Here is a 13,756-nt window from a genome sequence, read left to right as displayed (position 1 = left end):
ATATACTCACGGGACGACTTACAAAGCATATGCGTCCAACAACACTACTCTAACAAAATAAACAGAAGGAACACACAGGTTCCTAACATCCCCTCTCCCTTAGCAAAAAGCTTTGTCCTCAAAGCTTAAGGTGTGGAAATTGTTGTTGAATCTGAAGAAGGGGTTCCCAGGTAGCATCCTCTGGTTGCATGCCATGCCACTGAATCAAGACCTCAGAGATGGAGCGAGAGCGAAGCTGGCGAGTGCGCTGGTCAATGATTGCCACCGGCTCCAGGATAATGGATCCTTCCGTATCCATTTCAGGGAGAGTAGTTTGTGCTCTGACAGTGGTACCCAGAACTTTCTTTAGACAAGAAACATGAAAGACTGGATGAATGCGGGAAGGAGGAAGTTCCAGTTTATAAGCAACTGAACCAATCTTCTGCAGAACCTTATAAGGCCCATAAAATTTTGGGGCCAGCTTATGACGCCCTTTCAGCTTTAGGGAGGATTGTTTGTATGGCTGTAGACGAAGAAAAACCATATCCCCAACTTGAAATGAGCGCTCAGAACGGTGTTGATCTGCTTGCTGTTTCATCCGATTGCGGGCCATGTGAAGATTATCCTGTAAGGTACGAAGAATCTGATCCCTGCTGCGGAGAACTATGTCAACTGCCTGGACTGGTGAGCTGTTGGGAGTGTAGGGAAGGAGCACTGGAGGTGCCTGACCATAGACTGCTTCATATGGAGTCATTTTAGAGGCAGTGTGGTAAGAGGTATTGTACCACCATTCAGCTAAAGGGAGCCACTTGGCCCACTGATGTTGCTGTTCGGAAGTGAAGCAACGAAGATAAGTTTCCAAGCATTTATTGACAATTTCAGTTTGACCATCAGTTTGTGGGTGATAGCCCGAACTCATCTTCAGTTTGGTGCCAGTTTTCTGAAACAGTTCAGTCCAAAAATGACTGATAAAAGTTGCATCACGATCAGAGACAATGGAAGAAGGGAGTCCATGAAGACGAAATATCTGGTCCATGAAGATTTGTGCAACAGAGGAGGCAGTATAGGGGTGGCTGAGGGCACAAAAATGACTATATTTCGAGAGACGATCAACCACAACCAAGATCACTGTCTTGCCACCGGATTTAGGAAGCCCTTCAATGAAATCCATAGAAATATCAGTCCAAATCCGTGTAGGGATGGGCAATGGTTCGAGCAAGCCAGGAAGGAGGGTCGTTTCACCCTTGTGGCGTTGGCAAGTATCACATTCAGCCACCATCTGTTGAATCGTCTGTTTCATCCCTTTCCAAAAGAAGTTTCTCCTTGCTCGCTCATAAGTTTTGAGGAAGCCTGAGTGCCCTGCTGAAGGAGAAGCATGGAGTTCATAAAAAATAGCCTGATGTAGAGCTGGGTTCTGAGGAAGCACTAGCCGACCCTTGTATCGAAGAGAAGCACCATCCCAAGAGTAATGTGGTATAGCAGAAGGATTATTGGCTAGCTGGTGAATGATTTGAGATAAAGAAGAGTCACTGTCATAGCCCTGCTGAACAGACGCTAACCAATTGGGAATGGGCATAGAAATAGCGGAAAGGGAAGCTTGATTATCAAATGTGCGAGAAAGAGCATCTGCCACAATATTCTCCTTACCCTTCTTGTAGGTGATCTCATAATCATACCCCATGAGTTTGCTGACCCATTTCTGTTGTGTAGGAGAGGATACCCGTTGTTCCAGGAAGTATTTCAGACTTTGGTGATCGGTTCTGATGCAAAAATGACTCCCTAAGAGGTATGGCCGCCACTTCTGTACAGCATGCAAAATAGCCATCATTTCTTTTTCATAAGTAGAGAGGGCTAGATTCTTACCAGAGAGGGCTTTGCTAGTGAACGCAATAGGATGGTCATCTTGCAGGAGAACAGCACCCAATCCATTGCCGCAAGCATCACTCTCAATAGTGAAGGGTTTGGAAAAATCTGGCATCGCGAGAACAGGTGTACTGCACATAGCCTGTTTCAGTTGTTCAAATGCAGTCTCAGCAACAGGGGTCCAGGAGAAGGCATCCTTTTTTAACAGAGCTGTCAATGGTGCTGCAATTTTCCCGTAATCTTTGACAAACTTGCGGTAGTAGCCAGTCAACCCCAAAAAACCCCGAAGGCTCTTGAGAGTTTTAGGATGCGGCCAAGTTTTCATGGCATCTATTTTTGTAGGATCCACCCGCACTCCATGGTGTGCAACAATATGCCCGAGATACTCCACTTCCTCCTGGCCAAACACACATTTAGATAGTTTTGCACAGAGGTGATGATCAGAGAGAAGTTGCAAGACAAGCTCCAGATGATGGAGATGCTCAGCCCAAGTTTTGCTATATATGAGGATATCATCAAAGAAGACCAGAATGAATTTCCGGAGGTATGGTCGAAATATGTTATTCATCACTGCCTGAAATGTTGAAGGAGCATTCGTGAGGCCAAAGGGCATGACTAAAAATTCATAGTGACCATCATGTGTGCGGAAGGCAGTTTTAGGTATATCCTCCTCATTAACCCGAATTTGATGATACCCAGAACGAAGATCTAACTTGGAGAAAAAATGAGCCCCATGAAGTTCATCAAGAAGTTCATCAACAACTGGAATGGGAAACTTGTCCTTTATAGTGAGATGATTAAGTGCTCGGAAATCAATGCAGAGTCGCCATGACCCATCTTTTTTGCGAACAAGCAGAACTGGAGAAGAAAAGGAACTGGTACTAGGGCGAATAATACCTTGCTTCAGTAAGTCACGGACAAGTATCTCGATTTCGGTCTTCTGATGAAATGGGTAGCGGTAGGGCCTGATGTTGGGCGGAACACTGCCAGGAAGGAGCTGAATACGGTGGTCCTCTGGACGAGAAGGAGGTAATCCCACAGGTTCAGCAAATATACCAGAATACTTGTCCAAAATGTGTTGGAGATCGGCAGGAGTGCTAGAGACTGCTGATGGCTGCATCTGAATGGAATGGAGCTGAGCGATGACACCATGTGAATTCTTCTTAAGAAGTTTTTCCATACGGTGTGAACTGATGATGCTGAGAGACCCTGGTTGTAAGCCTTTCAAAGTGTGTTGGTGCCCCTCGGCTGAAAACTGCATCCAAAGTTCAGCAAAATCCCAGAGAATGGGGCCAAGAGTGCGTAACCATTGGGCACCCAAAACCACATCACAGCCACCTAAGGGTAAGGCAAACATGTCAGAGCGCATGTTATAATCTCCAATAGAGAGACGCACATTGCGACATTTCCCTTTACAAGGTAAAGTGCCCCCATTGGCAATCATGACTTCAAAGCTAGAGCAGGGATGGATAAAGCAATCAGCCTGTTTGGCTATTCGTGGATCAATGAAGTTATGAGTGCTACCAGAATCAATGAGTATAGTAAGAGGGATCTTCTTGAAGAAACCCTGGACCCGCATGGTTTGTGGAGTAGTGACTCCTGCCAAAGCATGGACAGATATCTCTGGTGGAGCTTCTGATGAAGGAGGTTCAGGCTGGTGAGGCTCAACCTCATCATCCACTGTTTCCTGAGCATCTACATATTCTTCCAGTTCCGGTGGAGAATCCACATCCAAGAGATAGAGCTTTTGCTGAACACATCTATGGCCCCGAGACCATTTCTCATCACAATTATAACAAAGCCCTTTGTCTCGCCTGACTCGCATCTCTGTTTCAGACAAGTGCTTGATCGGAGTAGTTCTGGGAGCTGGTATGACTGGAGGGTTGTGAGAACCTGTATTTCTGAATGGAACAAAATTAGATCTGGAGCGTTGTAGAGCACTAATCTTGTCTTCCGCTAACTTAGCCAACCCAAGGGCTTCCATCATTGTAGTAGGTCGAAACATTTTGACTTCTGAGCGAAGTGCATCCTTCAGACCACTGACAAAACAACTACGGAAGAATTCATCAGACAAGCCCTCTGTGTAATTAGCTAATTTTTCAAACTCTGTCTGGTATTCTCTTACAGTGCCTGTTTGACGCAGTTTAGTGAGTGCTCCTGTGAAATCATCAAAGGAACTAGGGCCAAAGCGCTCCAAAATGAGGGTGCACAATTCTCTCCACGTTGGGCCTACATTAGCCTTGATGTACCAACGGAACCATTGAAGAGCTTCATGTTCCAAATGAAAAGATGCAAGGGAGACTTTGTGGTTATCCAAAGTATTATGCAAGCTGAAATACTGCTCTGCCCTATAGATCCATCCAGTCGGATCAGAACCATCGAAGCGTGGAAAATCAAGCTTTGGTCCACGGAAATTGCCAGAAGAGGACCTATTATCTCCTGAATGGTTTCGGCTCATGGCTGACTACTGAAAGTTAAGACCCGGAATTTTGTCATCCAGATCTTGAAGTTTGGTTTTGAGGGATGCAATTTCCTCTTCCATGATTTTTGCTCCTGTACGCGTAACAACCATAAAACAAGGTTTTTTTTTTTTTTTTTTTCTTTTTTTTTTTTTTCTTTTTTTTTTTTTTTTTTTGTACAGTCGACTTAGAAAAATTCACTCACAGACAGAACAACTGAAAAGAGTTATTGCAATAACAAGAGATATTAGAAGTGAGAGGAACCTGAAGGCCACGACAGAAAAAAAATTTGATGTAATTTCCACCCAGCGAGCCCAAGAGAGTGCTCTGATACCAGATGTGAAGAACCTCCTTATAGCAATATCGTGAGAATGCTCGAAATAACAGAATACAAAGTGATAGCAGAACTCAGAATGAATCTACTGATCGCAGGCCACTTCGAGGGGGTAACCTCCTTTGAGCAAGCTCAATACAATAAATTCGTCCGTGCCCATCAAGGGCCTCAACCTATTCTTATATACTGGGTACGATCTAGAAAAGTAATACTACCTATGCATGTGGGATAATAAAATATACTCACGGGACGACTTACAAAGCATATGCGTCCAACAACACTACTCTAACAAAATAAACAGAAGGAACACACAGGTTCCTAACACTTATCTTGAAGGTCTTGGGTTCAAGTCTACTCGAACTTAATAAATAATAATAATTAATTAAAACAATTAATAAAAATTAATCTTGGCTTCAACCTATCACCCATCAAAGAAAAAAAACATCCACAATTGCAATGCCGGTTCACAACCTCTAAGAAATTCTTGTCCATGAAAATCTCTGGACCATCATAAATGTCAACACAGATGGATGAGATTTTATCACAACCTTGCATAGTTAGTAAAGTATAGAGAAATCAAATTTAGAGATTGCAGAAACTTCTTAACAGAACTTCCATATGAAAATAAGAATTTTAACATAGAAGAGCATTAGGTTAAAAATTATGAAAGTGAGTTTTTTGGGATTAAATTGTGAGTAATTTTTTACTCGGCGTTTCAAAATCTGATTCAAAGCATTGAGTAAAAAAATGCAATTTAATCCCAAATAATATGCATTCATATGCATGGACCATGGAAAACTATTTACTTCTAGGTTAACAAGATGACACAATTGCATCATGTTCCTACCTTAATGTTTCTATATTAAGGTTGAAATTGTTGTAAATTGGAATAATATAATTAGAATGTTGACATTGTAAAGCATAAAACATAAGTTGAAGTTATTTGAGTAATAATTGTAGTAACAATATAGTAATTATTTTGACAATTAGTAAGGAGAAAACTTTAACTTTGAGTCATTTACACTTTAAATGTTAGAACATAAAATAATTTCCTTTGTAAGTAAACAAAAGATGCATTGTATCTAAATCCTCTCAATTAAAAAAAATTATAACATATTGCATAGTTAAACAACATTGTAACAAAATCTATAACATATTGCTTAGTAAGTCACGAGCCCTATTGAAAGGGCAGTAAAGGGATCGATTCTTGCCCACCCGTAGTTGAAAACAGCAAGAATGAAGGTCAAGAATGGTTAGAGATCAAATGACATACACATGCATGATATTGATGTTAGCATAAATGGTGTTTATGGTGCTTCACTAGCAATTACTATTGGGCATTACTGACAAAAGGTTGACGCACATGGAGGGAGTTCTTTGGGAGGCATAAGGGAGATAATCGAAGAGATAAGAGGTTGTAAATGATGAGTAGGGGAGATATAAAGAGATTCATTGATCTAAGCAATGGAGAGATAAGAGTCATAGAGGGATAAGGAGTCAAGGAGAGATAAGGAGGCACTCAGTTAACCAAAGCAATAAGGAGGAAAATGTAAATATCAACATGAAAGAGATCCAAGTGTTAATGTGTTAGCACATGCAATACCACCTTGAGGATGGGGTCCCTCAATGTGAACCCATTAATTCATAGCTCTAGTCAAAAGGATTGACTAATAAAAAAAACATATTATCATATTCATTATTAATAATTATTAATAATTTATATTATTATTTAAACTAAGTATTCTTCTATTTATTAGTAATGATTATATAATAATAGTATTACTATTAAAACTGAATATTTGTTCACTAGCCAAATATATAACTATTACAACAATAGTATTGTGTATAAATTATAATTATACATGTAATAATTATTCTATCTTATAATAATGATAAATACTATTAGTTATGCATAACACCTATTATTATTAATTTATTCATAATAACAATTCTACTATTTATTATGAATAACTATATATTTTTATAATAAGTATAAATTGTACAATTATATTTAATGTATACTATCATTATTTCGTTAATATGTATAAAGTATATTATATTCTTATTCATTAGTTATCATATTATTATCTAATAATGATAATTATTATAATAGCATAAAAGAACTAATGATCTTAAATGAGCTCAATAAAACAAAACATTTTTTTCATGTTTGATATAAATAATTGTAGATATTTGTTAAGTTATTATTATAAAAAAAATCAAGTGGTTTTATAATCCACATATTGTCAAAAGGAATAGGACAAAACGAGTCACTATTATGTAATAGTGAAAAGATTGTAGGTGCAAATGCAAACAAAAATCCACATATTAGGAAATTTAACCAATATATTTTAATTCTTGCTTTTTATTCATAGATGTTTTGACTTTTAAAAAGCTGATGTCGTGCTAATATGACTGTAGCACACTATTAGCCAATAGAATAATAGATAAAAATAATTTCTATATTTTAAAATAAATTTAGAACATGTAAACTTTGAAATAATTGATGAGCATATTTTAATTATAGATGCTGATTGGTTGATGCTTTGGCTTTTAATTGATTTGGACAATTACATTAGTATCCTGCCATGGGAGAAACTGATAATTAATAAAGATAAGAAGCTCCTACTATTAAGGAGGTCAATTACCTCTTCATTAAACTAACTCTTACCACCATTTTCGTTTGCAATAGTAATACCACTCATCAAGAACATATCATGTGCATTCCTAATTCTATCCGCCCCAAAAATGATAATCAGGGCTTTGATTAAGTTAAAAAAATTGAAACTTGATGCAAGGCTAGGATATAATCAGTTTTGACAGAGATTAATTTTAGCTGACCAAGCTCAGCACTGAAAGAGTACAAGAGCTTTGGCATTTTTTCGTACATGTATGCATAGCTCTCTAAAATTGCTTCCAAGCTTGTAGATCTCATTTTCTAGCCATCAGATCATGTATGATGTAGCTCTTCTCAACATTTAAGATGCTGCCCATCAGTTCATCTTTTACTCTCCTATGACAAGGCCCATGAGCCTATCAAAGCTGAGATTATTTACAAATGATGAGAAATGGAAAATCCGACATCTCTACAGCTCTCTCAATATCAGAACTCTACTAAATCTTAACTATTGTATATTAAATTAACCTGATTAATAATAAGTTAAGACTTAGAAAGCAGGGGACTTGTATTGCTTGGAACTCTACGGCAATCTAGGTCTTAAAATATTATTGTTAATCAAGATTATTCACATCTATCATCCTTTTTCAACTTATAAATCTGAACTATTGTAAGCTAAGTAAACCACTTTAATGGTGCACATCAAGTCCTTGCTGTTTTCTCTATGCTCTACTTTTGAACCTGACTTTTCTGGTCTCCAGCTTGTTGGTAAATGTCAATTTGTTATTATAAACATATTTCAATAAATCAAAAAAGGGCTTATCCATTGTATGAGTAATTTCTCCAAAGAGATTACAGTCCAATGAAATTAAATATAAAGGAATCACCTCATGGTAAGTGACAATAGTAAAGGAAGATACATACAGCTCTCAAGGTCGCCATTCCACGAAAATCTTGATATCCTGCAATTTCTCCTAATCGCAATGGCCTATCATTGGGCCATCCCCATGATGATGCTTGAGGATAAGACCCAAGCCAATCTTCAATCAGATCGAAGGATAACTGTTTAGGAAAAACAAACTGTGTAAGCCTCCTGATATTTTCAGCCATATTTCAAAATACATGGAAAAAAGTAAACCCATAATGTTGTGCCACATGTGCAAATGAATATAATTAAACCTGGTTGATTTTAATGAGACTTTAAGTTAAAACAATACCTGCCTGTCTCATTTGTAAATACTAAAGAACTAATATTGAAACAATCGAAAAGCTTAATCTTTAACCTAGACAAAGATACCAATCTCATTTTCAAAAACTGATACTAAACGATTAAAACGCATCTAAAATTCCTAAAATATTTTTTATCAAAGCAAAGAAATACCACCCAATTTGCAGTGAACATACAAAAGCACAAAATTCTAATTCATTTAAGTCGACATTCTATTAAATCCCTCAGCTTTCATGTGAAATTCTGTTATCCAAAACAAGGAATGGAACATCAAATCATAGGTACAGATTTACTCTGTACTTGAACTGCATCCTTGATGTGGTGCAGATTGCGTAACAGACATACTACTCAAAAATAACAACTGCACTTCTCCTTTATCAAATACTACTTTCCAAGTAACAAAAGCCCAAATAATTTTTCATTAATTGCTATCACTATGCTGAAAACTTGGCTGATCTTATAAATAATAAACACAAAATGCATGGGCATACAAATACAAAACACCCTGGACTGTACACACAGAAAAACCACAAACCCCCATATACTCACATCCATTTCATTCACGCACATGTGAGTTGTACATATGCAGTCTCTACAAATGTAAACAGCAGGAAAACTGATGGCTATATATTGACTTTGTCAAAAATGATTTCAAACAAATCAAGAAGTTTTATTAATTTCTATCATTTAATAATCCAAAATTCAAATAGTGAGATTCTAGATGTTTTAGTCTATTATCTCAAAGAAAACACACACATTACAAGTGATTCCTATTATCAAACATTTAATCACCTAACTGATTCTGAATGAATTACTCTACAAAACTATCATTGGGTTTTTTTTAAAATAATATTTCAACAACAGAGACCAATCAAAACGCCAAAACAATGCCTACATATCTGCTCTGTTAAAAACATAAAATCAGAAATAATTATCAAAAACTTGGAAATTAAGTTGATTTAAGTGGTTTACGGCAAGCAACCATTACAAGTGGGTCAAATCATCCAGAACATAAGACCCATCTGATACCCAAAGAATCCCATTGCAGCAGTATCATCTGAATTGTCAAACTACCATTCAGACAACAAGAATCGGTCCAATATACTATAGTCAATTGTCAAATGCAATGACTGGACGTGAACTAACTTGCTAAGTTCTAACACACATTGCAAATGAATTGTGATAAATAACAAATCACAACTGACTCCTATCATCTAAACATAAAACAACAATCAGAATCCCAAAAATTACTTAACAAACTTCACATCTGGTTTTTTAAAAATTACCGTGCTACCAAATTATTTTCAACAAAATTATCATCTTGAAAATCAAGATTAAAAAACAAAAACCACTTGGATTCCCTCTAGACTATTCATAAAATCAAAAGTAGAAGTAACCTAGCATCCACAACAATATCATCCAAAACATAAAACAGCCATCTGATTCCCGATAAATTACTCTGCAACCTCTCATTTGCTTATTCAAAATCTACCAATCAAAACAAATCAGCTACCATACAGAACACTACATCGTTATCTAAAACAGAAAACTCCAAATCATTTTCCATAATCACCATTCAAGATGGAACCAATTGGAATCCTGCCAGAATACTCTCAAAAGCAGTGACTTAAAGAGAGCTTCTTCCATCCCTTGTTGAAATATAATGCTCCGACAGTTGAGACTTCAAGTAGGAATCAAATAAGATACATAGAATTTCTTTCAGTTAACTGATAACAGTCTCCAGTTAACTAACAATCTGTTTTAATAGTTGGGAATATTTTTAGTTGTTGTCGTTTCCATCAGCATATTTATAAGACATCATTGAAGTTAATTAAGTCTATATATTTCTATTCTCCGACAATGAGTAATAAGTTGTGAGTTTGATGTTCTATTTTCCCTGTATATCTTTGTTCATAATATGATACCAGAGCAGCTTGATCTGCTACAGCTGCTACAGTAACAGTTTGAGCAGTGGAGAAGATAAGATAAGATAAGATAAACTATTAATGTCCAGCAAGAGACCACAAGCGGGCCTAAGGGACCGAAAGAGAAAGGAGAAGCTTTTCCTGAGGAAGAGAAGCACTGATTTAGATAAGTTGTCAAATGACATCTACAAAAGAACCACCAGAAATTGATTGCTTCATAAAGATCAAGAACTTGCTGTATTTAAAAAGGGCACCAACTTGAAGACAAGGAAGGATGCAGAAGAAAATAAAATTTAAATAGATGCGCAATATTCCAAGATGCTAGTGAATTTGAGAAACTATACCTCATTGAGGTTACAAGGTCTGAAATCTGAAGTTTAGCATTATGCCTTTATGAGGGTGAGCTTGGATGATAGCTAGGCGACCATAGTTTAGAAGCAGCTTGAAGAATTCTTTCTAATCCAAGAACTGTTGTTACAGAATAGCTTCTACAAAATGTATTGTTTTGTTTAATCTTGTTATTTAATTTGATGTTGTAGCATTAAGAGGAGGTGTTGGGATATAATGCTCCAACAGCTAGAGTTCTAATACAAATCAAATTAGATTTGTAGATTTATTCAGTTAGCTGTTAATAGTCTGCAATTAACTGTCAATCAGTTCTAGTTAGTTGGCAGTATTTTTAGTTTGTTGTCAATACTATTAGCAAATTTATAGAATCTTATTAAAGTCAGCTGAGTTTATATATTTGTATTCTCCAGTGATGTATAATAAGTTCTGAGGTTGAGGGTTGGAGGCGTAGCTTGATTGGCAAGAACTTCCCATGATAAGTATGAAGCCAAAAGGCTGAGTCTCTCCCCAGCCCATGTGGAACTAAAGGGCGCATCATGTCAATATCACCATTAACATTAAAAAGCTTACCAGATGCACTGCAATTTTCAGGGGGGCATCCCCATTCCTTTGAATTAAAAAACATAGTTGTGAATTCGGTGTACTGTTTTTCCTATATATCTCTGTTCTTAACATTTTTTTCGCACTACACCTTTATCTAGGTAATAAAATACATATAGCATTACCAGTGACTCATGCCATCAACAAGTGATTTTTCTCCTTATGCTCTCTATCATGCTGATAGTGGATGATGGATTGTGATCCGAAACGTTGATGCAAAAATGCTAACACAGTCGAATCCAGAAACAGCATATAGAAATAAAATACCAGTGTTGCTCTTCTAGAACTCTCTCACACATCCTGATAATATAACACGGAACATGATCCAGAATGTTAATACCAAAACTAAACAGAAAACCAAATCCAGGCTACTAAGTGAATACATATAGATTGTGGAAATTCACTAACATTGAACTCTACAAAATCCTTATCTAGTACTAAAACTCAATAGACTGTTCTCAGAAGAAACAACAAAAGTAAATTTCTACAACCGATAACAACGCATTATTACCAAAAACATAATACACAAATCCAGTTTCTTCGTAGTTACAGTCCAACCCAATGAAATCCAACTGATTTTTCAACTACAATCCAAAAGCAAATCACCTCCCCCAGCATCCGTGCGCATACGAACGTTACACTTTGACTCCTACCATCCAAAAGATAGAACACATATCTGGTTCCCACTAAATCGCTACACAAAACAGCATCACAATGACTCTTACCATCCAAAACATAGACCATCCATCTGATTCCTACTAAATTTATATACACATCAACATCAAATCGATAATTATCCTCCAAAAATAAAACGCTCCTAATGAGCTACTTCCATAGTTGTCCTCTGAACATTCAAAAAACACTATCTAAACAGACAAAATCAAAATTTACTCTAACAAGACTAAAAGTGATCTCTGCCATTCACATCAATGATTTAACAATGCAATTACATCTAGAACTCAAAAAAAAGCAATCAAATTTTGCACAATTATAGTCCAATCCAAAAATCTCCACCTGAGTGTGAACATGCCACCCCAACAATAGACACCTGATTTTCAGAAAAGAAAAGAAGCCATACCCACCTGATTTTCTGCCAACCCCATCTGAATGATGCCATCAGGATTGCTTTGAGCATCAAAGGGATTCTCCTCGCAAGCCTTCAAACCTAAGTAATAGAGGGAAACCTCCCTGTCGGTGGCATGGGTAGCCCTGGAAGAGACAACGGGAGGCCTGGTGGGACTCGTCAATTTCTTAGGTGTAATAGAATGTGATGGCTGAGGCTCAGGAGGAGGACTAGGGGGAGGAGGAGAGCGGTTTTTCCTGAGATAGAGCTGCAAAAAGTAAAACAGTGCACAAGGAATGACTGAACCCAAAACAAACCCTCCGCGCCCCTGAACAACCCCCTGAAGAGGCACAATAATCCTCATGGCTCCAGGGCCCCTTTCCTTTCTCCGTTCTTCAATTCCCCTGCTGATGCTGCTGTTTGGGGTCATTGATTGCCTTGTTCACAGACTTCCATTCAATTGTATTTTAACTCTCACTCTCCTTCCTGCAGAATCTCAGACGACCAAGCAAGGAATCATGATGTAATGGGTTAAAAGTCTACAGCGATCTGTTCTCAACACAAAACAACAAAACCCAATGGTATAAATCACATCGCCAGCATTGGCAAGCTTTTGCTAGGTATGCGTTTTGTTTCTTGGATTTTCCTTCAACCATTTAGTCGTGCGTTAATCAGAAATCACTAATTTTGGGGTTATTTCAATCTTACAATAATTTCTCAACTTCCATCTCTCTCTCTTGGTTGAAAGAAAACGAAAGCCCCTAAAATAAATATCTAGATTGCCGAGTAATCAAATGTATTTAATAGTGATAGATAGATAGATGAGATTATTTAGTCATGGACACCTTTTGCTACACCAACTTTGTTAATTCGATTTGCTTTTGTGTGGGTTACAAAACTTTGTTAATTCGATTTGCTTTTGTGTAGGTTGATGATGAGCCCACCAAACTTCTCAATGTGTAGGCTAATAGAAAACATATTTTCACAAAGGTGCAAAAGCAGAGTAGCACGATGCTTGTGAGCAACCCAGTTTTAGCGAGGGCTATTGTAGGGAATTTTTGTTGTTCGATACAAGAGCACAAGCCTATAGGTTGAAACCTCTTTGACTAAGAGCCAAAGATTGAGGGGTGTCTATTCTACTAAATTCATTTAGGCACAATTGCAATCTGATCCCTTATATTGTTGAAGTCTTTCACTCAACAAGACTTGATTTATGATATTTGATTGTGTTGTTATTTTCTTTTCATTAATGTTGAAAATCACACTCTGATCCATGTAGGATGAAGAGATAAACTGAATTGAGAAGCAACATTCAAAGTTAAATGTTATAATTGAACAAT

At 37.2% G+C, this 13,756-nt stretch overlaps 1 protein-coding gene across 1 annotated transcript in view; it reads right to left on the bottom strand.

Annotated features, from left to right (window-relative positions):
* Positions 1–13,085, bottom strand: part of ACS12 (1-amino-cyclopropane-1-carboxylate synthase 12) — a 54,600-nt gene extending 41,515 nt beyond the window's left edge. Inside the window, exons 1-2 of the mRNA XM_089811896.1 lie at positions 12,436–13,085; positions 8,177–8,314 (exon numbers count right to left, since the gene is read on the bottom strand). Of these exons, the coding sequence (XP_089668022.1) occupies positions 8,177–8,314; positions 12,436–12,846 (549 nt within the window). The 5' untranslated portion in view covers positions 12,847–13,085. The remainder of the gene's footprint in view (positions 1–8,176; positions 8,315–12,435) is intronic.
* Positions 13,086–13,756: the final 671 nt, after the last annotated feature.

Source organism: Cupressus sempervirens, chromosome 11 (genome assembly GCF_028749045.1).
Source record: "Cupressus sempervirens isolate cs-2001-9-10 chromosome 11, ASM2874904v1, whole genome shotgun sequence".
NCBI classification, from domain to species: Eukaryota; Viridiplantae; Streptophyta; class Pinopsida; order Cupressales; family Cupressaceae; genus Cupressus; species Cupressus sempervirens.
This window is presented reverse-complemented; position numbering and strand designations above follow the sequence as displayed.